Raw genomic sequence first — 26,678 nt, 5'->3', positions numbered from 1 at the left:
TATCAATTAAATAATGTATATTCCGGTTACACTTTACTTTTACTAATATTAAGTATTTAAAGCAATTCAATGATGAAATTTTATATAATTGAGAGTTTCATGTTTTACTTAAAAATATACAAAAAAATACACAGTGTTCTCTATATTAAATCAATATTATTATATAATTAGAACATTAAAAATTAGCCAATGCTAAAAAAATTATTTAATGTCCGATTTTCAATTTTTTTTTTTTAATCAAAGGTCAACGACGTTATTCTTGAAGAAATATTCTTATAACTGAGAAAATATTAGATTTTGATAATAGTTCTAAAAATAGTATTTCTTAAGAAATTAATATGTCCTAAAATACCTTCTCAGATATACATCAAAATTCAAATTAGTTTATTGTAAATGTAATGTAATAATAGCCAAATTAAATTAGTAAAATAAAAATAATTATAATTCATTAGAATATTAATTCAGACAGCCATTTTCGGTAGCATAGTTGATTATACTTATATAACCATTTTGAGTGGCTTCATAAATAGTATCTATACTCCATGGACAATCATTTTCATGAGCAAATTTTATGCAATAAAATTGACCATTTGCAGCAGCAAGTCTTGTTGTCCCTTCGTCCCACACACCCCCATTTAAATGACTATATTTTAGGCAGTCTAAGTGACCATTTGCAGCAGCTCCACCCATTGTCCCTTTATCCCATTTACATCCATTTTTATGTGCATATACCAAACATTCTATACAACCACTAGCAGCAGCTTCCCTTGTTGTGCCTTCGTCCCATTCACAACCATTTTCATGGGCATATTTAATGCAGTCTAAATGTCCATTCGCTGCAGCCAATCTCATTGTACCTTCAACCCAATCACATCCATGAGTACGGGCGTATTTTAAACAATCTAAATTACCATGTACAGCTGCAGCAGCTATCGTATCTTTGTCCCAATGACATCGTTTTTCATGAGCATATTTCAAGCAGTCTAAAGAGCCATTTGCTGCAGCAACTTTAGTTGTGGCTTCATCCCACGGACAACCATTTTCATGAGCATATTTTAAACATTCTACTTTATCATAAGAAGCAGCTGCTTTTGTTGTGCTTTCATCCCACGGACATTCATTTATATGTAAATATTTTAAAATTTCTAGATTACCTTTTATAACAGACATTATAGTTGCATCTTTATTCAATACGCATAAATTTTTATGAGCATATTTTAACATTTCCATATTACCTTTTTTAATAGCACGTAACACAATATAGAATTGATTCCATTCACAGCCATTTTCATGAGCATATTTTAAGCATTCTAAATTACCATATTTTGCAGCTGCATGAGTCGTGCTTTTATCCCATGGACATTCATTTTTGTGAGCATATTTTAAACATTCTAAATGTCCATGAGAAGCAGCTGCTTCTGTTGTCCTTTCATTCCATGGACATCCATTATCATGAGCATATTTTAAACATTCTAATTTACCACTAGAAGCAGCTCCTTCTGTTATACTTTCATCCATGGGATATTTATTTTTATGTAAATATTTTAAAATTTCTACATCACCTTTTAAGGCGGCCATAGTAATAATGACTTTATTCAATTCGCATATATTTTCATGAGCATATTTAAACATTTCTAGATTACCTATTTGAATAGCACTCATCAAAATATTGAATTGATTCCATTCACAGCCATTTTCATGAGCATATTTTAAGCATTCTAAATGTCCATTATCAGCAGCTCTTTCTGTTGTTTTTTCATTCCACGAACATCCATTTTCATGAGCATATTTTAAGCATTCTAAATGTCCATTATCAGCAGCTCTTTCTGTTGTTCTTTCATTCCACGGACATCCATTTTCATGAGCATATTTTAAACATTCTAATTGACCATAAGAAGCAGCCACTTCTGTTATGGTTTCATCCCACGGACATCCATTTTCATAGGCATATTTTAAACATTCTAATTTACCATAAGAAGCAGCCCCTTCTGTTGTTTTTTTATCCCATGGACATTTATTTTCATGAGAATATTTTAAACAATCTAAATTACCGGTACAAGCAGCGGCTTCTGTTGTATTTTTATCCCACAAAAATCTATTTTCATGTGCGTATTTTAAAATTTTTATATTACCTAAAAAGGCAGCCATAGTAGTTAGAACTATATTTAATTTGGGTATATATTTGTGAGCATATTTTAAAATATCTATATCATCATTTTTAATAGCACATTTCACAATTTTTAATTTATCCCACGGGCATCCATTTTCATGAGCATATTTTAAACATTCCAAATTACCATACTGTGCAGCTGCTTCTGTCGTGCTTTCATCCCACGGACATCCACTTATATGTAAATATTTTAAGATTTCTAAATATCCGTTAGTAGCAGCAGCCTTTGTTGTTTCTTCGTTCCACTCCAATCCATTTTCACGAGCATTTATTAATAATTCCAAAATATCATTTTCGGCAGGTTTTTTAGTCGTATCTTTTTCAAATTGGCATTTTACATCGTCATCTGAATATTGAATCGCTGTATGAGAACAATTGTTTATTAATCATTGCTTTATTAAAGTGTTTATAAATAAAATGTTTAATAATGTAAATTATTATTTTATTCATTATGGATCTTTGATGAGGTGTTTCACAAGAAAATTAAAATTTCTACTATCATCCCTTAGCTTTAAACTTATATCAACTTCAAATGGCATTTTTATTTTTTTTACATTATTAAATTTAGTCTAATAATAAAGTTTTTTGTAAGAAAAATATTTTATTTTATTTTATAATAAGCGCTCCTCGGCTCTCTAAACTTAAGGGTTTATAACAAAAATTTGTAACAGACTCGAACGTTATGGGTCGTAAATCGATAAGCGCTACCAATTTTAAGTAATGCGATATGTTGTAGTAAACGCATAGGTAAATTTCTATGTTGGTTGTTGAAAAAAAAACCTATATAATGTAATGACTGAGAATTGTTTGACTTTTATCAGTTAAAAAGTTGTTACTAACTTGAACAAATAATAAATGACTATATTAGATCGTTGCTTGTCAATAATGATCTGTCACATGGTTCCATACAGCGTTTAAAAAGTGTGTTTAATTGAAAAGTTATGTATTTTTCATAAAATGAAATTACTGCGTTGAAACTTAATAAGTTCTGTTTAAATTAATTCAAAAGATGCTTCTATATTTATCTGTATACTTATCAATTAAACAATTCATTATGAAATTTTAAGTGCATTCGTTAGAAAAACATATTTCTATTTCTTATTTTATTTAAAGTAAGCATTTATTTATAGTTTATTTAAAAGACAAAATATGAATAATAACGGATTAATAAATTAATTAATCTGAATTGAAGAATTCGACATTCATATTAATGTATAGTAAAACAGTGGTTGATTTGGGACAAAATAAAATAGAGTTGTTATCTTAAGTAAAAAAAAAAAAATTCTTGATTAAATTGTATATTATCAGAAAAAAATTCATCTTATCATATTAATTTTTTTTAGAGTTTTAGCTTCGATGCGAAGCTGAAAAGGTATTAATTTTACCATTATGTGTTTATTTTTTTGTGTCTGTCACTACTTTTTTTCATTTTTCACTGAACCGATTACACTGAACGATACGTCAAAAGATCTCAAATCGTATCTAGTTTAAGACATTACCCTTAAAAATTGAAAAAATTTGTCTCGTTCCCGTAAATGGGGAGTTCTCAAAAAAAAAAAAAAAATGTTATAAATCAGTAATTTTTTTCACTTTTTTTTCTTAAAACTACCATAATTTTTTCAAAAATGAACAAATCAACATAATTTTTTTTTAATTGAAACCTTAGATATTATCTTGTCATTTATATCATGTTTTTGACACTTAACCTGCTCACAGGGGTGGATTTAAAATAGCTACTATTTTACAAAACTCAACTTAATTTTTGAAAATGTTCCGTAATATCTGCGTATTTTAAACATATATCAAATTAAATCTTATATCATGCACTATAAAATGAAAAAAACCAGCTCAGTGGAGTTGGAACACAGTGGGGATGTGACATAATTGGATATAGTATAGATGATATCTGACAGTGATTAAATTCACTATCATAAAAAACGCTTCGATGCGAATCTGTAGATAGTGTTTAATTTTTTAAAAATGAATGGATTGTTCAAAAGCTACATGATCTCCTATTTTATTATTTATATTCTGATTAAAAGTTTTATGATTTATATGTGTAATATATGAATAAATAAATATATATATAATTTTAATATATAAATATAAATTGTAATTATGTTAAAAAAAAAATAATGATTCATTTATTTTTCAAAAAGTTATAGCATTTTAAAGAAAAGAATATAAAAAAGAATTTTTTTATTAACTTTGATGTCTGTTTTCACCATGAAAACAAAATAAAGTCCGAAATTCTTTTTTTCAATTATAAAGTATATTACATTAGCTTTAATTTAAGATATATATAAAAGTGTTAGTCTTTCCGGAACACTTTCAAATATTAATTTTTTGTGAAAAAGTTGTCATTTTGAATCCCCTCCTGTGGGCAGGAAAAGGCTCAAATTTATAAAAAAAATATATCAAATGATAGGTAAAGACATTAGGCATTTATAAAAAAAAAATTATATTGATTTTATCATTTTTGAAAATGTTATGGCAGTTTTCATTAAAAAAAATTGAAAAAATTAGCGATTTTAAAATTTGTAATTTTTTTGGAGGTTCACCATTTACGGGGAACGAGGCAGAGCGCTTCCGGGTGATCCGAACAGTGGTCGCACGTCGGCTCGACTTCTTTGCGAATACGATGTAAGTACTCGTTAAAGCAGCCGTGCCCGGACATCACTTGGGTGAGACAATATGTCAGTTCACTGTGAGTCCGGTTCACCTACATGTCCAGCCGATCGGTTCCAATAAGGTACCTGGTCCACTCGCCTCTCGTCGTCGAGAGGCGAGTACACTACTGGAGAGTGTCGTCCGCCGAGTACCAGTCGGTTCTCGGGTTTGAGGGCAGCGTTCTAGGCGGATCTAATGGCCGGCGGTGCATTCCTCGGCGAGCATGTCGTCGTGCGGCAGTGAAGACAGGATACCCGCCGCCACTCCGGACACCATTCGGTACGCTGAAACGACGACCTATCTTCTATGTGCAAATAACCGTCAAAATTGGACAAAAAATGTAGTTTTCGTGTAGAAAATTAATGTTATTTTGGTAATTAAAACTGCCATAACATTTGAAAAATGAACGAATCAACATAAATGTTTTTTTTATATTGAAGTCTTAGATATTTCCCTTTTAATAAATATAATTTTTTTGAAAATCTAACACTTGACCTGCCCACAGGGGGGTATTTAACAAAGCAATTTTTGCACTTAAATTAAATTTTTTCAACTTAATTTTCGAAAATATTCTGGAAATATTGACACTTTTATATATATATTAAATTAAATCTTATGTAATATACTACACAATAAAAAAAAAAAATTTGAAATATAGATCGTCTTCATAATGAAAATGGCTACCATATTAAAAAATATGCTATTTTTGTGTTAAAATTCTTGGTATTGTATTTTAGTTTATTTTAATATACCTTACAAGTTAACTACATGATGTTCATGTATATTATATAAATTTAAATGATATTAATTAAAATGTAGAATAAGTTAAAATAAAGTTAAAATTATTTAAATATTTTTGCTTCTTTTAAGTGGCAAAAAGTGACTTTAAAATTTAAATTAGCTTAAATTACAAAAGGATAACTTTTTGAAAAATGTATGTACCAACACAAATTTTTGTTTCTAAATACATTATATATACCCCTTTCATCCGACATATTTTTTTTTTTAAATCGGGCAATTTCCCCTTGTACAAAACTTGAAAAACACGTATAAAAAGTAGAACTTTTTCATAATAACTTTTGAAAATGATCCGGAAACACTGCATTTTTAAAACATATGTAAAATTTAAGCTTATGTAATGTATTTAAAAGCTATTTAGGAGTTGCTCAAACCGCCTTCCTGAAAAATTTTTTTTAGAGATTGGAAAATGGTACAAAGGATTATTTGAAAATGGATCTTGCAGTACAGAAAACTTGGCAGATCCAAAAAATTAAAAATAAACCCAAAAATTTACTTTTTTTCTTTATTAGTATTTTTGAATGAAGACGTTCCAGAATTTTTAATGAGGTCGATTTTTAAGTGTAAGATTTTGACCATAATTATTCGTAGAATTTACTATAATTTCAAATATATCATCAGGCCAAAGTATATTAAATATTTCAATAGGAGAATCTTTAGCAGATTGTGGTATATTTATTTTAATGCCAAAAGAGGTTGAATCAAATTGAAAATCAATAATAGGTTGGAAGTCATCAACCCAATCATCAAAATCGTCACTATTGTTGTCACTTTCATCAATAGAACTGCTTACCTCAGTTGACAAATCATCATCAGATAAATCTACATTTTGTCTTTGAGGCGCCAACGAACCTGATGAACCGTGAATAAATGGATCATGTGAACTTCTGGGAGAATCTTGTGGAACGTCAATACCGTGAGGATACTAATAAGGTTCATCATTAGAATCATCAATAGTTGAAAAAATTAGATTCATAATCCTCATCTAAAAATTGTTCTACAATTTTTTCTTGACACGAATTCATATTGAAATAAACGCACTATATATACTCCGTGGNAATATCATACCTTCCCTTTTCTTATTTTTGTTTTACAACAGTGGCGAACGCGAACATACTAATCATGTAAATAATATTGTTGTCTGTTATACAATTATATTTGTGTTGTGTTATTTAAAAAAAAAGGAAAAATAATAATAAAGAAATAAGTGTTTAACATTAGAACTGTTACTTATTAACTGAAAAACATGGGAAATCCTATATACAATGAAGTGTATGCATAATTTAGGCAAAAATAGAGTGCCCACTGGGTTTATGAGATGCATGGGGTCAGAAAAACTTCCTTTTTCATAAGAAATCATTGAAAATATTACTTCTGTATCAGTAATGACATTTTTAGAATAGTTTTTATACTACTGTTATAGCAGTAATATTTAAAAGTGACCCCAGACGTCACATTGTAATATTACTGTCTGTAATATAGGTCATTATTTTGTAAAACTGAAAACAAACCATTTTTGTAATGTTTGGTTTAACTATGAATTTCTTGATTTATTGTTACAAAAATATAATATAGTCTATTATTTGTAAACCTAGAAGTAAAACACTTTTGTAATGTTTAGATTAATTGTAACTCCCCGAATTATTGTTACTAGACCAAGAAGTAAATATTTATAAATATTTTTGAAAATGATTACTATATGAATCTTATAAAAAGAAAAAGAAAATATTTTATTATATAAAACGCAATGGAATGAATTGAAAAGGAGAGAAGACCTCGGGATTACCGAAGGTAATCTCTTTCCGCGTGGTACGTTTGTGACATAAAGTTTTCATTTTGTGTATTATTTATTTATCCTGTTTTAAGTGTATCATTATTTTATATGTTTTACTTTGTTTGATTATATCTTTATTAATTAAATTTGCGTTAATATTGAACAATTATAACTATAAGTTAAGAACAAAAAGATAGTTGCATATTTAAATACAACATGTCATAACAGTTATATATTTTGTCCATCAACGTGTTAATGTTTAATGTTTTTAAAGTATATATTTTCGAAGTATGTATGATATGATAGTATGTGCCAACTATAAAATAAATAATTTTACTTTGTTTTTATTAATTTCTTGACTATGGTATACTATCAATCTATAATATTCAAAATTATTTAGTAAAATGTTACTGTTTAAATGATTTTTGGTTACCTTATTATATAATTGATTTTTACAATTATAATTAATTTTTATAATACGCAAAACTGATTAGATTTTTTTAACAACTTTTTAATTGGTTTTTTTTAGTTAAAGCATATCATTAAAATTAATTAAGTTCTGAATATTTCAATTTTAGATTAACCAAGAATTATATAGAAATGATTACTATGATTTCTATTGAAATTATTTATTATGATAAAAATGCAAAAAAAAATAGTGATTTTAACGAAATATTGAGTTTTCTCGTAAATATACTGTCAATAGTAATTATAAAATTTCCGGACTGCATACTAATCTTAACAATACCATTTTTTTTTTTTTGCAATCATAAACTTATAGTAAAAACACTTATTTCATTACTGAATGATGCTAAATAATGTAAGCAACAAAGCCAAAGATAATGCAAAAGTCAAAGTTTAAATTTGAAAATAAAATTATTTGAAATAATTTTCAACGTATCCTAGAATTACACATTATTAAAAAATTGTTTTTGAGCCATTTTAGCTAAAAATGGAAAGTTGGGTCTGAAAGTTTTAATTGATTGATACGATGAGTAAATTTTTCAATCTATTCAACGAATTAATATTAACATATTAATAAATTATTTTTTTCATATAAAACTCTAAACTTATCTATAGAATTAATTACTAAAAAACTTAAGTTTTAAAAATGTTCCGGAAATACTCTGAGCTTCAGACATATGTTAAAATAAAGCTAATGTTATGTACTATAAGTTCAAAAAAAAAAAAATTGTCCTGACGACTTATCTTCTATGTGCAAATGGTTGCCTTAGTTAAAAACATGCTATTTTTATGCTAAAATTCCTGGTATTGTATTTTAATTTATTTTAAAATACCATATAAGGGGGTTCACTGATTTTCATGAATATTGTATAAATCTAATTGAAATATTATATAATGTTAAACTTATTTCAATTTTTTTTCTTTAAAGTCGAAAAAATTAGTTTTAACATTTGAATCAGCCTTAATTGCCAATTTTTTCAAAAAACGAATGTGGCGAACGTTTGCCGATTCAGTAAAACTCATTTCTTTTTGAGTTAGAATTTTGCTTTTCAACAATCCACCAATTTCTTAAAATTAAACACTATTTATAGATTTGCATCGAAGCGTTTCTTATGATAGTGATTTTAATCACTGTCAGATATCAATTATACTTATTCCAACTATGCCACGCTCACACTGTGCCGCGATCCCACTGTGCTACCTTTTTTTTATTTCATTAATGTTATTTAAAATTACATTAAATTGTAAAATTCTGCTGCCCTGCATTTACCTAGTACTCGGTCTGTAAACATTTTTTTACTTGGTACCTAATTAGTACATGTATTAGTACACAATTAGTATGAAGTGTGTGGTTCTTTGATATATTTTTTTCTTTATTTTAAACATTTAAGTCAGTATGCATCTTGCAGCATGTCTTTTTTACACAAGGCTTTCTTCAAAATAGAAATTAGTATTTCTGTTGTTACTTATAATATTTCTAATTTAAAAGTTTTAAATTTATGTTTTAAACTATGAAAAAAGTAATTTCTAACTTTTACTCAAACTTAAATTACTATTTTCAATTTCTAGCTTACTAACTTAGAAGTTTATGAAATTTCAAAACCTAACTTCTATTCGAACTTACTTATTTTAAAGTTACTTAACTTAAACTAGTTTGAAAAGTGACTAACTTGCCCAGCTTTGATTGTTGATTAGGTATTCATCAATTAGTGAAACTTTAGAATAATTAAATTAATAGAATTAATAATATTAATAGAACATAAAAATGTTTAAATTTATTTAACAAAATAATAGTTTTACCCTAAAAAATTATTCTATAAATATAATTCGGGCTTCATTGTAACAAGTTTCTTTACATTAAATATTGTAATTCATTATAATGAACTATTCAGATCAAAATAATAATTTATGCATAGTTCAACATAATTTATCTCATTAGATTATCAATTTAACACCAATTTTCAAATGTACTCTATCTTCCCGTTACAAAAATAATGGTTATTTTAATGATAGTTAAACAATAATGATGATAGTGTCAAGTTATCTTTTTTTTAAATTTGGTTGCTAAGCGAATAAATAAATCTTGCTCATTAATTATTAATTAATACTTTAAACACATTATTTTTTTAAATATTTTATAAATGTCCAATTATTTTTTTAATATTTGTTTAAAACTAAGAAAATAGTACTACTGTAAAATACTTGTTTAAAATATTTGTTTATGAATGTTGAAATTGATATATTTTGTAGAAAAATGTATATTTAATAAAAAATTTATATAAATTCAATAAATGTGTTTTTTATGTAAAATATTAAAATAAGTTAGCTATATTTAACTATTTAAAAATTAATTTATTGTATGAAATATCTAAAATATTTGTGTATTAAAGTAAATATTATATAATTTAAGTTTTTATTAAACAGTTACATATATTAAAGATAAATGTTAATATTTTAATAATTTTACATTAAATTATGTAGATAATTTTATTAATTTATATTAAATCAATTGCTTTAAACTATTTTTTGTGTAAATTGAAATAATTTGTTAATAAGAAGAAAAGATTGCGGAATATTGACTTGCACCCAACCTTTTTAGAAAAATTTAGTTTTATAAAAGTAATTACAACTAATAGAGAAAATTCTTTCACATTAATAGAATACAAATAATTTTTTAATAAAAAAAATAACCATTTTTAGCGTTGTGAAGATTATTATATTTTATTTACACATTAATGTCATGATAATAATTTACTATTTTTGATATTCAACATTTTGAAAAATCAATTCAAACTTTCATTTGGCTTTGATAGGAAACTGAAAAGGTATTAATTTTACTATGTTGCGTTTTAAATTCGATGCGAAGCTGAGAAGGTATTAATTTTACTATGATGTGTTTTTTTTTTTTATTTTTTTTTTTTGTGTCTGTGAACGCTCAATTCAGCTCTCGCTGGACCGAATTTGATGAACAATATGTCAAAAGATCACAAATCGTATCTAGTCAAAGACATTACCCTCAAAAATTGAAAAAAATTCCCTCGTTTTCCGTAAACGGGGAAAATTCCCCCAAAATTACAAATTTAAAAAACGCTAATTTTTTACTTTTTTCAATTTTTTTTACTTAAAATTGCCATAACTTTTTTAAAAATGACCGAATCAATGTAATTTTTTTTTTTATAGATACCTTAGATATTTACCTATCATTTTATATATTTTTGTGAACATTTGACCCTTTTACAGCCCACAGAAAGGGTTTCAAAATGGTAACATTTTTACAAAAAATTAACTTTTGAAAATGTTCCGGAAAGACTGACACTTTTATAAAGCCTTTTAAACCTTATAAAGGTTTATATAAAACCTTATATAAAGCTAATTTAATATACTTTAATTTGAAAAAATAAAAATTTGACCTCTGGACTTGTCTTCGTGGTGAAAATAGACATCAAAGTTAATAAAAAATTACGATTTTTGTAAAATAATTATTTTTTATATTTTTAACTTAATAATGCTATAACATATTGAAAAGTGTATGGATCAACACAATTTTTTTATGAGAAATAATATTTTTTAATAATACCCTTTTTCATTCGACATACTATATCTTAATCAGGATATTAATAAGGAACACTATCTAAAGATTTGCATCGAAGCATTTCTTTTTTATAGTGATTTTAGTCATTGTCAGATATCATTATACTTGATCCAACTATGCCACGTCACCACTGTGCCACAACCCCCCTGTGATGGTTTTTTTTTTAACATTATGTTGCTATAACTTTTTAAAAAATTCATGAATCAACTTTATTTTTTAATGATAAATACTTTTATACTATATTTTACTAAAATATTCATCAAAAGATCATGAAATATATCTAGTCTAATTCATTACCCTCAAAAATTTCTCTTGTTGTCCGTAAATGGGTGAAATTCCTTGGAAAACTTATTAAAAAAATATTTTCTTTTTTTTTGTTTATTTTCTGAATTCATTGTGATCCCTCACTAAATAAATCTAATTTGAAATCTTTTTTCAATTTCAATTTTACACTTTTATTAATTTCTAACTAAGAGGCCACAGTATTATTATGATTATTATTATTATTATTATTGTTTATACTTTAACTTTAAGTTTAATTAATTTGACAAATTACTATTAATGTTATACATTAATGTGGTTAATTACCTGTCGGATGAAGGCGATTATTTCGCCTAAAGATCAACACTTTTCTGTTCACCAATAAGAATTTAATACTTTTGGTTTTGATTAAAAAAAATTTTATTATTACAATAATTAAATTGCATTTACAAGTAAGAAAACAAATAAAAGTAAATTTATGTTGTACAATAAAAAAAAAGAACCAGATGGCTTCAGTTGCCGAATATCAACGAAAAAAAGAAAGTAAAGTAATGACAAACAATTTATCATACGCATAATAATTATAAAAGCAATAGTTGCCGATAAAACGATAAACAGAAAAACACAAACACTTAAAATTAACTATTTACAATAACAGATGACAAACACACGAGAAGGGAAGGGAAAATTTTACAATGAGAGGCGCGAGAGAATATTACGATAACAAAGATTATTTACATATACATTTTGTACACTAATGCATGAACATCACCGCCCACCTTGAAGGAATCCCTTCAAGAGGTAGGTAATGGGCAGAGTTTCACTAACGGTCTTAGAAAGCGGCTGGTAGCTGTTTCTACCGTTGCAACACGGGTTACTCCATCGGAACCTGGATGCAGCAGACGAACACGACCCATCTTCCAATGTAGAGGATGAGTTGCTTCTTTAATTAATACAAGATCATTAATCTGTAGTTGATCATTATTGTCAGTCCATTTGTTTCTTAGTTGGAGACTAGAGAGGTACTCATTTTTCCAACGAGACCAAAAATGTCTATGTATATCCAAAATCAAACGCCACCGTTGCAGTTTTGACAGCGGAACGTTTTCTAAAGACGGTTCGGGTAACGTAGTTGAAGGCTCCAACGTGAGAAAGTGACTAGGCGTTAAGGCATCGAGATCATTTGGATCATTACTAAGAGCACAAAGCGGACGTGAATTTAACGTTGCCTCAATCTGCGTGAGTAGAGTGATAAATTCTTCATTTGTTAATTTGTGGGTTCCAATTGACCGATGAATGAGGGCTTTGNCTCAAAAAAGAGGGCTTTGGTGGATTTTACACCTGATTCCCATAGTCCACCGAAGTGTGGCGAAGCAGGAGGATTAAAATGCCAAGTGATATTTTGTTTTGAAAGGTGTTCGTGAACAGTATTTTGGAAATCGTTTAAGGTCGTCAATGTATGTAGTGGCGAGAGACACTTATTTAATAGACGAGAGGCCCCCATAAAATTGGAACCAAGTCCAATGTGAATTTCCTGAATTGGTCCTCGTCGAGACTCAAATCGCGTGAACGCCATTAAAAATTTTTCCGTCGACAAATCAGAACTCAATTCCAAATGTATTGCCTTTGTGGCCATACATATAAATAAACAAATATAGGCAGATGTATCAGGACTTCGTCGCCCACGCGCTGATTTGAGAGAGATTGGCCCAGCGTAATCGACTCCGCTTATTGTAAAGGGTTTTATTTGTTGAACTCGATACTGAGGCAAATCGGCCATTTTCGGTTGTAGGCAACGTGGTTTCGTTCGAAAACAGGCAACACATAATCTTAAGCGTGATCGTATTGCTTTTCGAGCAGATTGGATCCAGTACTCCTTTTGCAAAGACGCTTGCAACGCAATAGATCCTGGATGCTGTAAACGTTTGTGATAAGAATCTATCAATAAGTTGGTGAATCGATGCTGACAGGGTAACAGAAGTGGATGTTTTTGAGAAAAGGGCATCTTTGCCTTAAACGACCCCCTACTCTTACAAACCCATGTTCGTCAACGAAAGGGTCCAAACGCCGCAGGTTCTTAGAACAACGACGTCCATTTGACAAACATGTGATGTCGGTGGCATACGACTCTCGTTGAACATAATAGACTAATGACAACAGGGATGTAGACAATTCATTCGCAGAAATATTAATTGGAAAAGGCGTCAATAGACTACGACGGACCTTTGAAAATCGATGACAATAAGCAACAATGCGAAGAATCTTGTCAAAAGACGAAAATCGGTTTAAGAGTTCAGTGATCGACGTAACGACATTCACCACTAGAACGGTTTGAGTTCTTTCCTCGATGTTGCAATTATAGTTGTCTGATTTATAAGTAGCAATTGGAGATGATGGCCAATTTTTTGGAGAACTCTTTAAAAATAAAGGACCTGACCACCACAATGGATGCTTGACAAGCTCTTCTGGGTATAGCCCACGAGAAGCACAATCTACAGGATTTTGTTGAGTGGGAACGTAATTCCAAATAGATGGTGGTGTAAGGTCTTGGATCTGGCTGGTACGATTTGCGACAAAAGTTTGCCAACGATGAGGCGAAGATTTCAGCCAAGCCAAAACAGTGGTAGAGTCTGTCCACGCAAAGAGACGGTTGAATTTGAGTCGATCCGTTATAGTCTCAACAACAAAGCGAAGTAGTTTCGCAGCAAGTAATGCACCACATAATTCCAAGCGAGGAATCGTATACTTTTTAAGTGGCGTTATTTTTGATTTTCCAATCAGTAATTGACAACAAATACGAGTAGATGTTTGAACTCGAAGATATACAGCAGCAGCATATCCCTTTTCTGAGCTATCAGAAAAAGCATGAAGTTGGGAAGAAATGACTTCATCAAGCGTTACTCGTTGAGGAATTGCAATACTTTCAATTAATTTCAATTCAGCTTGGTAACGCATCCACATATTTTCAATTTCTGTGGGAACAGCGTCATCCCAGTCAATGCCTGCAGTCCAAAGTAACTGCATCATGTGTGTTGTCAAGAAAGTTACAGGTGAAAGCAGTCCTAAAGGGTCAAAAACTCGTGCTATGTCTGACAGGATTGAGCGTTTAGTCAGCTTGGTTGATGAAGTTTGAGTAATGAATGAAAAACTATCATCTTTTGAATTCCATCTTAAGCCAAGTACTTTAAGATCAGACTGTTCACTTTTATTAAATAACAGGGATGGTGATATTGCTCTTGCATTTTCAGAGACGGCTTGAAGGATTTGACTACTATTACTTGCCCATTTTCGTAGTTCAAAATGGGCCAGGGAACACAATTTTATAAGTTGTGCTTGATAATCTAAAGCTTCCTTTTCTGAATTAGCTCCAGTAATTATGTCATCCACAAACGTATCATTCAACATTATTTCAGCTGCCTGTGGGTATAACTTGCCATCAACATTTGCTAACTCATGAATGGTACGCAATGCTTGGAAAGGAGCTGCGGATGTCCCATACGTGACTGTACACAATCGATATTCACTAATGGGGTCATTTTGTGAAAAACGCCAAAAAATTCTTAAGTAGTCTCGATCAGTCGGTTGTATTAATATTTGACGGTACATCTGTTTTACGTCTGTGATAAACAAGTATTTCTAAATCCGTGCACGTAAAAAAATAGCTTGTATATCAGGTTGAAGCTTAGGCCCAGTATACATAGATTCATTTAAAGACAAGCCAGCACTTGTACGTGCTGAAGCATTAAATACAACACGCAATTTGGTTGTCTTACTATCAGGTCGAAGTACACAATGATGAGGAATATAGTATGTGTGCGCATTTGCAATTTCTGTTAAAGGTACAAGTTCCATATGACCAGTAGTTAGATAATCTTTCATGAAGTCTACATATTGATCACGAAGAGTCTGATTGTTATTCAATCGAGCTTCTAAAAATTTAAACCGACGTATAGCCATAGATTTTGAATCTCCTAAGATAGGTCGAAGAGTTCTAAATGGGATAGTTACCATAAACCGTCCACCTTTGATACGAGTAGTAGTCTTTTGATAAATTTGTTCAGCCATTTTATCATCAGGACTTAAATGGCGAGTAAATGGTATTTCTTCTAAGTCCCAGAACTTTTTTAAAGTAGTATCCAGGGTCTCCGAAACAGTAATATTTAATGAAGTAATTTCTAATTTATTACACTGTTCAACTGGTCCCATTAAAGTCCATCCAAAAATAGTTTCCATAGCAATTGGTTGACCTGGTTTACCAGACATTTTTCCATCAAGAAATATTTCAGGTAAGATGTCTGCCCCAAGTAACAAATCAATTGAACCAGGAACATTGTATAATGGATCAGCCAGTGATAGGTTTTTCAAGTGTGGCCAATTCCCATGTATTAAAGAAGTTTGTGGAGTAGTTCCTGTTATATGAGCAACAATCAAAGCTTCTATACACAAAGATAGTGACTGACTATCACGAGGTACCAATGTAACATTTGATTTTCCCCGAACAGTCGCCGAAGTCTGGTTTGCAAACGTAGTAATTTTAACACTTGAGGGACACTTTTTTAACATTAACAAATTGACACAATGTTCAGTCATAAAACTTGCTTGCGAGCCACTATCTAATAGGGCTCTGAAAGTTTTCCGATTGCCATTTGCAGCCAACACATCCAAAAGTACAGTGGACAATAATATTATTCGCTGTGGTTGACCTCTAACAACTAACGACGAAGTACTTTGTTCTTCACCATCTGCTTTAGTGGTCGGAGAAGACGAAGACCCGAAATGCAGCAGTGTATGGTGAGATCGATTACATGTCTGACATTTGTTTTTAGAGGAACATGACACAGAAGAATGACCCAGACCGAGACAATTAATACAAAGATGGTGAGATTTTGCTATTTGAAAACGTTCTTGGGCTGTTTTATTAATGAATTGAGGACACTTCCGAATCAAATGAGATTGCTTACACAGTATACAGCGAAAATCTAGTAACCGAGTAGTTGTTGTAGCTAGCACTTTTGACGAAGATTGAGACCGGTATTTTACATTCGAAAATTGATTTTGTTTATTAAATTGTTTTTGCTGACTATATAGTTGTAATGTTGAAAAAGAATTCGAATGAATATCAGCAGTTCTAATTTGACGACGTAGAAAGTCTACAAATTCATTTATTTTTGGATTATGTTTTTCTCCAACAGTCATCTCCCATCGAGCACGCAAATCACGATCGAGGTGTTTTTCAAATATATGGATAAGTATAGGACTCCATTGTCGTGTGACAAAATCTAAATTATCTAACGCAGCTGTGTGCTCTAGAATACAATTTAACAAATTTTTTATTGAAGTAGCATCGTTAACCTTTACTACATATGGAGCTAGAAGAGGTTCAAAATGGATACGAGCTAAGTCGCGTTTATTTCCGTATCTGGCCCGTAATATGTCCCAAGCACTATGATAATTTGCAACTGTTAAGGAAAGGTGAGCAATTAATGTATGAGCTTCACCTTCAAGAGAAGTTTTTAAAATTTCAAATCTTTCAACATCAGACATCTGAGGAGTATGTGACAAGATTGACGTAAAAAGTTGCTCAAAGTTCTGCCACTCTTTCATAACACCGGAAAAGGTAGGGAATTTTCGTTTTGGATAGTGAAGATTGTGTAAATAAGGGTTAGTAGCGTCTATTGATTGAGTCAAGTTGACACTTTCCGACATAACTATGTCTTTTTTTGTGACAGCGACATTTGATTTATATCAGCAAACGCAGCGAGATCATAATACAACGAGTCGAAACTATCAATTAATGAATTGCTCGCCGAACAATCAGTGACATCATTCGGCGCTGTTCCATTACTAACTGCAGTTTCCATTAACTGAATATCATTTTCGACACATTTACGAATACTATTCAATTCAGTCAACATATTTTTAACTTTGGCCCGTTTTTCGACACTTAACCTATCATTATTAAACTCAATCATGGCATGAACGAATGTAGTGACTCGGTTTATTGCACGAACGACACGAGCTTTTGCATCAACATATGCAACAAAAACGGGTGGTGACATATTAAAACAAAGTGATAAATAAAACTATATTTTGTTTTCAAAGAGAAGATAAATGTGTATGACACTGTAGTTCGACGAAAAGGATGTATAAACGATCTCGGGGAACTAGAACGTAGAGATAACTACAGTATCAACCAATGTAGATTTAAAATATATTAAGTTATTTTCACACTTAACAAAAGTAATTTAAAGAAAAAATATCAACTGTAAATCAGAACCAAAGAACAAAACAAAATAATAATAATAATAATAATAATAATAATAAAATAATAGAATAAGAAATAAAATATTCTATAAAATAGAATAAGAAAACAAACCAGAATTAACAGTAATTTTAGTGAACCATAAATAATATAATAAGGTCACCGTTTTTCTTTTTTAATCCGTGTATGAAGGACCATAAAATGTTTATACTTTAACTTTAAGTTTAATTAATTTGACAAATAACTATTAATGTTATACATTAATGTGGTTAATTACCTGTCGGATGAAGGCGATTATTTCGCCTAAAGATCAACACTTTTCTGTTCACCAATAAGAATTTAATACTTTTGGTTTTGATTAAAAAAAATTTTATTATTACAATAATTAAATTGCATTTACAAGTAAGAAAACAAATAAAAGTAAATTTATGTTGTACAATAAAAAAAAAGAACCAGATGGCTTCAGTTGCCGAATATCAACGAAAAAAAGAAAGTAAAGTAATGACAAACAATTTATCATACGCATAATAATTATAAAAGCAATAGTTGCCGATAAAACGATAAACAGAAAAACACAAACACTTAAAATTAACTATTTACAATAACAGATGACAAACACACGAGAAGGGAAGGGAAAATTTTACAATGAGAGGCGCGAGAGAATATTACGATAACAAAGATTATTTACATATACATTTTGTACACTAATGCCTGAACAATTATTATAAATAATTATTATTTGTTTCATATAAAATTCTTACATTATCATAATTTACGTTTAAAAATGTTGTGATATTATTCCTGTGGTATCTCCACCACGTCGTTTTACGATTGTTATCCTAAATATTAGGCCTAGCTATGGCCTAATCGATCTATCCTAGTTTTACATGTAATTTCGTCCACTATTATGTTGTTGAATTTCATTTTAGCCTAGATATTTATGGTTAATTTAAATAATTAAAAAATTAATTAAGTTCTGAATATTTTAATTATAGAATCTTTTTCAACACTAAGAGTTATATAGAAATGATTACTATGATTTATATTTAAATGATTTATTACAATAAATATGCAAAACAAAAAATGATTTTAACGAAATGTTGACCTTTTTTTATCAATTTACTGTAAATATAATTTCAAAATGTCCTGAATGCATTATAATCTTAACACTGCCATTTTTAAAATTCTTATAAAATTTAGTGATATCAATATCAAACTTGCAAGATGATCTTAAAATAATCTTTTTTGGATAGAATTCGAATTTTCCAATTATGTTCCAGAGAAGACTACTGCTTATTGTTTGGTAATCCATGATAAAATAATCACCTATATAACTCGTTTACGGGTGATGTTAGAAAATTATAAATAATTTTATTACTATCATTGTATATGTATGTATTTTTTTTTTAAATAATAATAAAAAAAATTTTTTTAGAATAAATTGTTGTATCATTTATTATTAAAAAATAAAAATAACGCTATTATATTGTAAGATAATTAAAATATTTTACAATGTACAAACGCATAGTAGAACATATACTATAAAGAAAAATTAAATAAATAAATAACTCTATTTTTGAATAATATATATATTTGAATATTAGTTATGTATATACATTAGGGTGTCCCTTATTTTGAAAATTTTGGAAATTCTTCGGGCTCACCCCCCAAATTTGTGTGTATACATATAAAAAGTGACTACAAAAAATTTCAGGCCGATCAGATAAGTTTAACCCGTGCCGACTTGGGGTTGAAAATCGGCCAAAAGGGGTACTTTTTTAGTTTTTAGCAATGAACTCGTAAATTAACGCTCTCACAGAAATAAATATAAAAATTAAATTGTAGAACTAATTGTTTTGTATAAACTAAGTCCTAACAGTTTTTCTTTTAGATCCATTAGTTTTCTAGAAAAATGTCAAAATACATAATATTTCGTAAAATTGCCGAAATTAGCATATTTACAAATATTTCATCATATATCATGAACCATATGTGATACGACCTAATATTTCATACAAAAATTGTTTAAAATTAAATTTTACGAAATAAAAGTCATAAGTACAAATTTCATTGAACGGATCGTTTTATTGCTATAGCTGAAATATATATGAATTGTATTGCTTAATTTAAATATATTTCATTTATATTGTAATGTGATGTATTTGTTTGACTTAATCCCATAATTATACTTACTTTTTAATATTATTGTATCAATAAAAAAAAAATTACTACATAAAATACAAAATGTTATATTTAAAATAATTCACAAATTATAAAAAAAATATACATTAAAAACTATGTTTTAATGGTTCTTTGTGGCAATTAGGATATAATATTCTGTGCTCTTGGACACAGCGTAAAAGTAACTCAGCTTTTTCATCGTTTATAGTTAAACTTTCATGAAAATCTTCCATTAGCTTAACCACTCTCTCTGCAGAGTCATTTACTACTTTAAGTGAACATACAATTTCTTTTCCGTGTAAATAAAAATTATCAGTATTCCAATTACTTGGATCCAAATTTAAAAAATTAGTATTGATATCGAATCGTTTAAAAAATTTCATACTGCTTTTTGACAAAAAAGAAGCTGCAGTTTTTTCTAAAAAAATATATCAATTATTCAATAGTCATTAAAAAATAAAGATATCAAAAATTATTATACCTGAAAATGATTTGTCAATATCACTCAATGAAAGAATAAAACGTTTGCTAGGGTTTATTATTGACTCATTATTAAGGAATACAACCTTTAATTTTTTTATTTCGGTTGAAATGGAATCGTCAAAAAATGTTAGAGCAGCTGTTTCCTCTGTTAAGTACCATAAATGATTACAAATTTTGTTTAACATTGCTTTCGGAATTAACAGTTGTTCTTTTTCATTTAACTTTAATTTTTTGATCAAATTTAAGTGGTTATTCGGAGCTTTGGACGGTTCAGTACAGTTAAACCAGGCTTTTCAATAAAATCGAATAATAAAATCGGCCCCTTTTGGCCGATTTTCAACCCCAAGTCGGCACGAGTTAAACTTATCTGATCGGCCTGAAATTTTTTGTAGTCACTTTTTATATGTACACACACAAATTTGGGGGGTGAGCCCGAAGAATTTTCAAAATAAGGGACACACTAATATACGTATTATAAGAAAATAAAGTAAAATTAATCAAAGATTAATTTATGAAAAATCGATCTTATACACAGGATAGAGAAAGTTTTCGTTTGTGAGATGTTATTGAATAGCTGTTATTTTGAAAATGTTTTTTGAAAGTATCATATTTAATTGTAGAACTCGTGTAATAATTCACATATTTAAAGTCGTACTCCATTGGTCCGTCATTTACATCATAAGTCTGTTAAAAAAATTATCGGTATAATACATCAATAATTTAAAAAAATATATATATATATAAAGTGGCGATGGAACAAATTTTGAACCGTGGGGGCTGAGCACAACTACAAATACAGAGGAAGGTAAAGATTTTAGTCACAGGAGTATAAATTCTAGGAAACTGTCCGTGAAGGTTATGCCCTCATAGAATTTTTCCCGTGGGGGTAGTTGCCCCCATTGCCCCCATTTTTTTGCGCCCATGTATATATATAAACATCAGTGTTTAAAATATATTATATTTCAAATACTAACGTTTAATTTTTATTTTATTTTTGTAAACTTCTTTTGTTATATAGTCATCTTCTTGCATCATTATTTGCTGCATGAAATCTGGTTCGTTGACATTTATATTTATATGACTGAAATTTTTCATGATCACGAATAAATTTTTTTATTGAATTTTCTGATAATTCCTTTATTTTTTGCTATGAAAAGTAACTAATTATAGTTTAGACTTGTGATTTAATAACTTTTTGTCCATATGATAGTTTTTGTACAACAGCTTCATGAATAACAAATTCTAGTTCATGAAGTTTATGTACGTTTCACGCAGTTAGTAAAATTCACGAGTCTTTAACAAATCTTGATTGAAGTATTATAATATTTTCTGTTCTATAGAACGCTTTTGATGTAACAACATTTGGATCCTCATTTATTAACACACATTCGGATTTAATTGGTACAGTTGATAAAACATTAGACAGCAATTGTCTCATGTATCCAAATAGATGATTAATAAACCCTTCATTAACGCATATATGTCTCCAAAGTGTAACAATATGTGCTTTAATTTGTAGTGTAATAAAATAAAATCCAATTTGAATAAACTTACTTCTCTAAAAGAAATGTTGAATAATGTAACGTTCAATAGTTATCCTGGATTTAGTGGTGTGTATTTTGGCCATCTATTCAGTGTTTTTCCGAAGTCATTTTTTCTTATGTATGGGACTGGATAGTCTATGTTAGAAGAGTTTTTGTAAGATATAAACATGTTTATTTTGCTGACTCGATGTTGACGGTGTTATACTGTAGAACTTATATCGAGTAATCAAGTAATTTACTCTATTTTATAGCTCATAGAGAGATTCTAACTCAATCACTTAACCAATGAAATTATTATATATTTAAAAAAAATTTAAGTAGGGTTTAAAACACACACAAATACAAACGACCATCACATAAATGTTTTTAACAGGTTAAAACCCCCGATTCGATACTGATGATTTTTTTAACCCTCTAAGAATTTTATTCATAAATAAATAAATAAAGAACCCCGTATAGAGATATTCAAAAATCCCTATAGGGGGTAAACTCATTATATTAAAAATGTGAACACTTGTATTAACCGGTAAAAACCAAATACGATTCGGTCAATTCTCTATTTGAACCTCCCAAGAAGAGTATTTATAAATAACGAACTCTATAGAGATATTAAAAATCTCAATTGAGGGCAAATCCCATTTGTTACAAATAGGAAAACTTGTATTAACTGGTAAAAACCAGATTCAATTCGGTTTATAAAAGTGTTAATTTTTTTTTTCAACGGGTGTGAGTCATGTTTGAATAATATTACACATAAACCGTGTAAAACTTATAGCTTTTAAACAAAATATACGTTTTTTAGTTAAAATTTAAAATATTCGTTAACATGGAATAATAACCTATAGTATTATGTAAATACCAAAACTTCCGTCAAAATCCTAATAGTAAACGATACCGTTACTAAAGTTTCTCCGTTAGTAATTTTTTTTATATACTAGATAATATTTGATATATAAAAATATTAATGCTACTTATTCTTACTGATCACATATTACATTTTGTTGTATATAATTTTTCATATTAAACCACATTTTGTTTAAATAATAATTTTTAATTTGACTAAGTGTACTTGTTAAGAGATAAATAATATTAATATATAATGTTTTCTATCATGGTGATTTTTACACGAATATATTTATATAGAAATACTCTAATATATATATATATATATATTTACTCATTACCTTATAGGGGGGGTGACTTAAAATATAACTTAGATTAATAGTTTTTAAAACACTGTTATCATATTCATTATGTATTAACCTGTTTTCCGAACCCAACAGGATTATTTCTGGAACATTTTCAAAAGTTAAATTGAAAAAGTTTTACTTTTTACTCATATTTTTAAGAATTTAAACCCACTATTGTTAAAGGAAAATGGTCCAATTTTTAAAAAAAATTACATCAAATGAAAGAAATAAACATAAAGTATTTATGAAAAAAATATTGTATTAATCCATACATTTTTCAAAAAGTTATAGTAATTTAAAGTTAAAAACATAATATTGAAAATTCTAACACAAAAATAGCAGGTTTATAAGTATGGCAGTTATTTACGCGTAGAAATTAAACAAAATAAAGTCCGACATTTTTTTTTCATAATAAAGCTTTAATTTAGGATATATATAAAAGTGTCAGTATTTCCGGAACATTTTCCAAAGTTAAGTTTAAAAAGTTAATTTTTTGTGAAAAAGTTGTGTTAGATTTTCAAAAAAATGATATCAAATAAAAGGGAAATATCTAAAGTTTCAATATAAATAAAATTGTTGTTGATTTGTTAATTTTTTAAAAAGATATGGTAGTTTAAAGAAAAAAAGTGTCAAAAGTTTTTTTTTTAGTGATTATTAAAATTGTAATTTTTTGGACATTTCTTCCATTTACGGGGAATGAGGGAAATTTTTTTCAATTTTTAAGGGTAATTTTTAAGAGATCTTTTGATGTATGGTTGAATGAAATCGGTCCAGTGAGAGCTGAGAAAAATTGGCAACAAACACATACACAAAAAAAAACACATTTTAATAAAATTAATATCATTCGAATCGAAGCTAATAGCTATTTTATAATGACTTAAAATAAATTACTGTGTAATACCAAGTATATTATTACTTAAATAACAGACAAAAATATATTGATATGATCGTGAAATTAGCTTTTCACATAAAAATAATTAATTTTTTTTTTTTTAAATGTATAAATATTTTAAACAAAACAATACCCATAAATAGTTAACTCTGTTTTTTTCATTGCTTTGTGAAATAAGACGTCAGTAAATAAAGTATTTAGCAAACAGTATCAAAAAAATACGTTATAGTAAAGTTAAATAAATTATTAAACAAATATACATTATTAAATAAATTAAAATAAATAATGATTGACGTCATTAATAATTTTCTCAATCTATTTTAAAATTTGTTCCTAAATGTTCATAGTTTTAAATTATAAAACAAATTCATAAATTTTACATACAAATATTCAAACTATAGAAAATAAAAATTGCATAGACTAACGCATATAATGTGTATAAATTGTATACATACGAAAATTGTAAAAATAATATAAAATAGAATTTACCTTCGTTAAATATTACACAGGATATTATCAACAATGGAGATATCAATTGCCAATTCTAGAATATAATTAATATAATTTTTATGATTTCAAATGAGCATCTCAGATAATGTGTATTACTCACCATCATTTTTATTCTTATTGTTCAGTGTTAAATATTGAATAACTATTGACGATTTTTTAACTACTTTAGAATATATTCACTAATATAATACTAATGTAAAATCAACTACTAACATAATTTATTTCTACTTCTATATTTTTAAATATAAAAGGAGTATTTTAAGAAAATATTAAAGTTTATAAAATTATTATTTTTAGTCAAACTATTCATACTCGTGTAAGAAACAATAGTTAAATCAGTATTAGTATGAACACTTGATTTAATAAAAAAGGCGAATTATAATTACAAATAAAATTCCCCCCGTTGTGCATAAGGCAATTGATATGGTTTTTGGTGAATTGGTTGACTTGTACTTGGTGTATTAATCTCGTAGTAAACTATGTCTGTGCAGGTTATTTTATTCCCATTTAAATGAAATATATCAGAAAATTTGTTGCATAAACTCATAGTAGCTTCTCTTTCATCTGTTGTCATATGATCAACACGCAAATACTCTCTTAACAATTGTAACCTGTCTGACGAGTTGAACTGTTTATGTTTTGTATTATATAAAATGATATATCTTCTAGTTTTGGTATCGTAAAAGTCCTTGGACAGTCTGCAATATTGTTTACGCTTATTAATATATGTTGGTTTGTCACATTATTTAATACTTTTTCGCAGTTGATATTTTCACTCAAAGCTTGCGCATGAATTAATACTTGCTGAGCTTCCAATTGTTGATTATTGACCTTGACTGGAATTATATTTTCACTGCGTGCCAAAAGTACCATATTGGTTTCCTTTGGTATGAATACTTCACTTTTTCCGATGTTAATCACAACTTGATTATCCATTAAGAATGGTTTACCGTCTTCAGTGTTGGATATGATGATGAATCCACGTGAAATTCGAATGTACGGTTATTTGTACCAAACTTTATTGTCAACTGAGTAGAACCGATTATTCGGACTAACTGATCACTACTAACCTCTTTACTTCTCCACATTGTTTACGTTCCCTCTATTTTTCACTCGTTCGCTCTATTTTAGAATACGGAGTGGTTGTGTGGCATCCTTATTTAGCTAAAGATCAACTCCGTATTGAAAGAGTACAGAATCGCTTTTTATCTTACGCCGCTTATTTATTCAAAATTATCCACCCCCCTCATGACTACTCCATTATTCGATCCACACTTAATATCCCTACTCTTAGTTCCAGGCGATTTGATGCAGACCGTTCATTTATCGATGCTCTCCTTAATGGTCTAATTGATGCACCAGACCTTTTGTCTTCTATATCCTTTCGTGTTCCATCCTATCCCACTAGAAATCACATTCCCTTTCATGTTCCCTCTCATCATACCTCCTATAATAATAATAATCCAATACACAGAATGCTACGCTCTCTCAATAATACTTAGTTTTTTGGTCACATTTACTTTTATAAAAATTTAACTGTCTTATATTAATTATATATTATATTTATCTTATAAATCTTAATTTATTGTCATCATTATTTTGTTGTCATAGTTTCTTACTCTATGTTTTACATATATGCATGTACATTATTATTATTTTTTTTTCTCTCTTCTTTTTGTTATATTATGTTATATATTTAGGTTACCATAATATTATTCCTGTAAATTGCCGTTTGGCGTTAAATAATTAAAAATTAAAAAAAAATAATAATTATTATTAATTATATTAATATTTAAACATTAACATATCTTCTTGTGCTATTGAAAATGTTATGGTTTATTAAATTTTGTAATCTTTTGTTTTCCTTTTATACTTTTTTTTTACTA

General features: G+C 28.5%; 3 protein-coding genes across 11 annotated transcripts in view; 1 reads left to right on the top strand and 2 right to left on the bottom strand.

Moving 5' to 3' along the window:
• The window catches only part of LOC126907638 (uncharacterized), a 180,856-nt gene that overhangs the window by 85,027 nt on the left and 69,151 nt on the right, over positions 1-26,678 (top strand). The gene's annotated exons all lie outside the window — the stretch shown is intronic.
• Positions 87-25,025, bottom strand: LOC126907711 (uncharacterized). Its single transcript, XM_050689205.1, has 3 exons — positions 24,893-25,025; positions 24,772-24,826; positions 87-2,531 (listed from the first exon to the last, which is right to left on the bottom strand). Exons 1-3 carry the CDS (start codon positions 24,896-24,898, stop codon positions 457-459), a joined length of 2,136 nt encoding a protein of 711 aa, XP_050545162.1. The 5' UTR covers positions 24,899-25,025; the 3' UTR covers positions 87-456.
• Positions 20,163-21,336, bottom strand: LOC126907794 (uncharacterized). Its single transcript, XM_050689397.1, has 2 exons — positions 20,655-21,336; positions 20,163-20,591 (listed from the first exon to the last, which is right to left on the bottom strand). Exons 1-2 carry the CDS (start codon positions 20,839-20,841, stop codon positions 20,281-20,283), a joined length of 498 nt encoding a protein of 165 aa, XP_050545354.1. The 5' UTR covers positions 20,842-21,336; the 3' UTR covers positions 20,163-20,280.

Source organism: Daktulosphaira vitifoliae, unplaced genomic scaffold (genome assembly GCF_025091365.1).
Source record: "Daktulosphaira vitifoliae isolate Bord-2020 unplaced genomic scaffold, ASM2509136v1 Scaffold_1, whole genome shotgun sequence".
NCBI lineage: Eukaryota > Metazoa > Arthropoda > Insecta > Hemiptera > Phylloxeridae > Daktulosphaira > Daktulosphaira vitifoliae.
Note: the sequence above shows the minus strand (reverse complement) of the source record. Positions and strands in the feature narration are given on the sequence as shown.

Bases quoted from the DNA above. Each gene is read 5' to 3' on its own strand.
- LOC126907794 (XM_050689397.1), bottom strand. From the start codon at position 20,841: ATGTTAAACAAAATTTGTAATCATTTATGGTACTTAACAGAGGAAACA. The intron at 20,592-20,654 runs GTATAATAATTT...ATATTTTTTTAG, and splicing joins TATTGACAAATCATTTTCAG to AAAAAACTGCAGCTTCTTTT.
- LOC126907711 (XM_050689205.1), bottom strand. The intron at 2,532-24,771 runs GTAAATTCTATT...GTTCTCATACAG, and splicing joins CTGTGTAATATTTAACGAAG to CGATTCAATATTCAGATGAC.